Here is a 3,390-nt window from a genome sequence, read left to right as displayed (position 1 = left end):
TATGCAACATTCCTCCAGTTATGAATCTGTGGCAAAGATGGGATGCCTTCATTGCATAGGAATCAACTTCATTTGGGACCTGTTGGAGTTCTTTGGAATATTTGAGCTTTAATGCAACTATATAAAGATTATTTTCTGAATCACATAGTCTCATTAGGCACGATATGGCCCTTAGTGTTTAAAAACGAATTCTTTTTTTTTAACTTTTATTTAATGAATATAAATTTCCAAAGTACGGCTTATGGATTACAATGGCTTCCCCCCATAATGTCCCTCCAACCAGCAACCTTCCGCTTTCCCACTCCCTCTCCCCTTCCATTCACATCAAGATTCATTTTCGATTCTCTTTATATACAGAAGATCAATTTAGCATACATTAAGTAAAGATTTCAACAGTTTGCTCCCACACAGAAACATAAAGTGAAAAATACTGTTTGAGTACTAGTTATAGCAATAAATCTCAATGTACAGCACACTAAGGACAGAGATCCTACTGACTCTGATCATATTTAGACAGGGCCATGGTCAAAGTGGAAGTTCTCTTCTCCCTTCAGAGAAAGGTACCTCCTCTTTGATGACCCATTCTTTCCACTGGGATCTCACTCGTAGAGATCTTTCATTTAGGTGTTTTTTTTTTTTTTTTTTTTTTTCCCCAGAGTGTCTTGGCTTTCCATGCCTGAAATACTCTCATGGGCTTTTCAGCCGGATCCACATGGCTTAAGTGCTGATTCTGAGGCCAGAGTGCTGTTTAGGACATCTACCATTCTATGAGTCTGCTGTGTATCTCACTTCCCATGTTAGATCATTCTCTCCCTTTTTTATTCTATCAGCTAGTATTTGCAGACACTATTCTTGTTTATGTGATCTCTTTGCTTCTTAGTCCTATCGTTATGATCAATTGTGAACAGAAATTGATCACTGGGACTAGTGAGATGGCATTGGTACATGCCACCTTGATGGGATTGAATTGGAATCCCCTGGTATGTTTCTAACTCTACTGTTTGAGTTAAGTCAGCTTGAGCATGTCCTGAATTGCACATCTCTTCCCTCTCTTATTCCCACTCATATATTTAACAGCGATCACTTTTCAGTTAAGTTTCAGCACTTAAGAAGAATTGTGTATTGATTACAGTATTCAACCAAAAGTATTAAGTAGAACAAACAAAAAAAAATACTAAGAGGGATAACATATCAAGTTGTTCACCAACAGTCACGGCGAGGGCTGATCAAGTCACCGTTTCTCATAGTGTTCATTTCCTTTAACAGGTTTCCTTTTTGGTAGGTGACATCTAACTGAGCACCAAAAAGGAAACCTGTTAAAGTGAAATAAAAACGAATTCTTAGGCTGTGGAGAAATCTTAGATATGATGGTTTGTGACCCTCCAAAGCTCAACCATATCCAACAAAACTTTTTCTTAGTATTCATTTTTCTCATTGGATTTCTTTTTTTTTAAGATTTATTTGTTTATTTGAAAGTCAAATAAATAAATTAATATTTGAAAGAGTTACACAAAGAGGAAGAGACAGAGAGATATTCCATCTGCTGGTTGACACCCCAAATGGCCGGAGTTGAGTCAAGCCAAAGTCAAGAACCAGCAGCTTCATCCAAGTCTCCTATAGGGATGTCAGGGGCCCAAACACGAGGGCCATCCTCCGTTGACTTTCCCAAGCTGTTAGCAGGGAATAGGATGGGAAGTGGAGCAGCTGGGACACAAACATGCTCCCCTATGAGATGCTAGTGTCACAGGCAGCAGCTACCCCTACTGCATCACAACACCAGTCCCTCATTTGCTTTCTTTATGTATTATATGAAAAGGATTGATAGTGAGCTCATGGGAGATAGCCAAAACATACCCAAGAATATCTCCATAAACCTATGATGAATAGATGGCTGGCTAGTGCATTTTGTTTCCATCATTTGCTTGAGCTCAAGTCATTTTTGGGAAGCACCTTCGGTTAATTTTGTCAGTGACGGCTTTGCGGATGTTACTGAAGTTTAAGCTTCGGTACTTCAGAGTGTGAGGTGGGATTTGAGAATAAAATGCAAACAGCTTATATCTTACTATTCAATTCCACTGAAGTTTTCCTACACACTAACAATTTTGTCAAGTATGGGAAACAAAAAATAAAGAAAAAAGGTGGAGGAATGTCTAGCATCTAATGATGTTAAAAATTATTTTCTCACATGAAGAAAAATTAAAAGTTCAGTACACCAAATATCAATGTGAAGCACATAATTTAATTTTTCACCTCCACAACAGCTAGTCTTATGAGTACTATTAAGTATTTGGGAATTTCAGATTTGTGAAATAATTTGGTACGTGATAATTTATATAAATAAATAAAATGAATTAAAAGTTGCTTCACCAATTAGTACAAAAGATAAGAAAATGTCAACAACTTTTAAAGGTAACTTTGAATTGATTTTTTGCCATTATTAACTCTGCAGCAACCAAAAAGATTGAAATTTGAATGCTTTATATTTAGATAAACATATATATAGTGTATGTAGAGAGATGCACAGTATATATTTTTAAAATTATAATGATGGTCTATTACAAAAAAATTCTAAAAAGGCATTAAAGCAGGAAAGATGAGGCACTAATGGGAAAATGGTGAGGAAAACTGCTTTTGAATCCTGTAGAGTGCACAAAGGAAAGCAAAAAGAGAAGTAGAAAGTGAAGAGAAGGCATTCAGAAAAAGGAAAGTAGCGCGTCCTCTACTTAAGGCACTTGAGCAGAGCAAGGTCTTCAGAGAACCTAGAGGCCGAGGCTCTGATCACCCACCTCAGCCAGGCCAGCAGCATCTGCAAGATCCCCCATGGCCTTGCCCTTCTCTTCGCTGCTGGCCCTGCTGGTGCTCAGCTCCAAGTCCCTCTGCTCTCTGGGCTGTAATCTGCCTCAGACCCACAGCCTCAGTGACGGGAGGTCCTTCATGCTCCTGGGACAAATGAGGAGAGTCTCCCCTCTCTCCTGCTCGCAGGACAGACATGACTTTGAGTGTCCCCTGGAGGAGTTGGGTGGACACCAGGCCCAGAGGACACAGGCCATCTCTGTGCTCCACGAGATGACCCAGCAGCTCCTCAACCTGTTCAGCACCAAGGAGGCGTCTGCTGCCTGGGACAAGGCCCTCCTGGACAGACTCTGCACTGGACTCTTCGAGCAGCAGAGTGACCTGGAGGTCTGCATGATGCAGGGAGCGGGGGCAGAGGAAATGCCTCTGAAGCATGAGGACTCCGCATGGGCTGTGAGGAAATACTTCCAAGGAATTGTTGTCTATCTGGCAGAGAAGCAATACAGCCCTTGTGCCTGGGAGGTTGTCAGAGCAGAAGCCAGGAGAGCCGTCTCTTTATCAAGAATCTGGCAAGAAAGAATTTGGAGCAAGGAATGA

At 40.6% G+C, this 3,390-nt stretch overlaps 1 protein-coding gene across 1 annotated transcript; it reads left to right on the top strand.

Moving 5' to 3' along the window:
• Positions 1-2,820: 2,820 nt before the first annotated feature.
• LOC100353390 (interferon alpha-14) lies at positions 2,821-3,390 on the top strand. The gene has a single exon (XM_002708056.4). It carries the CDS (start codon positions 2,821-2,823, stop codon positions 3,388-3,390), a length of 570 nt encoding a protein of 189 aa, XP_002708102.2.

Source organism: Oryctolagus cuniculus, chromosome 1 (assembly GCF_051225735.1).
Source record: "Oryctolagus cuniculus isolate XC-2025 breed Fujian yellow rabbit chromosome 1, ASM5122573v1, whole genome shotgun sequence".
Classification (NCBI taxonomy): Eukaryota; Metazoa; Chordata; class Mammalia; order Lagomorpha; family Leporidae; genus Oryctolagus; species Oryctolagus cuniculus.
The sequence above is the reverse complement of the archived record's forward strand: the minus strand, read 5'-3'. Positions and strand labels throughout refer to the sequence as shown.

Coding starts and splice junctions, on each gene's coding strand:
- LOC100353390 (XM_002708056.4), top strand. CDS start 2,821: ATGGCCTTGCCCTTCTCTTCGCTGCTGGCCCTGCTGGTGCTCAGCTCC.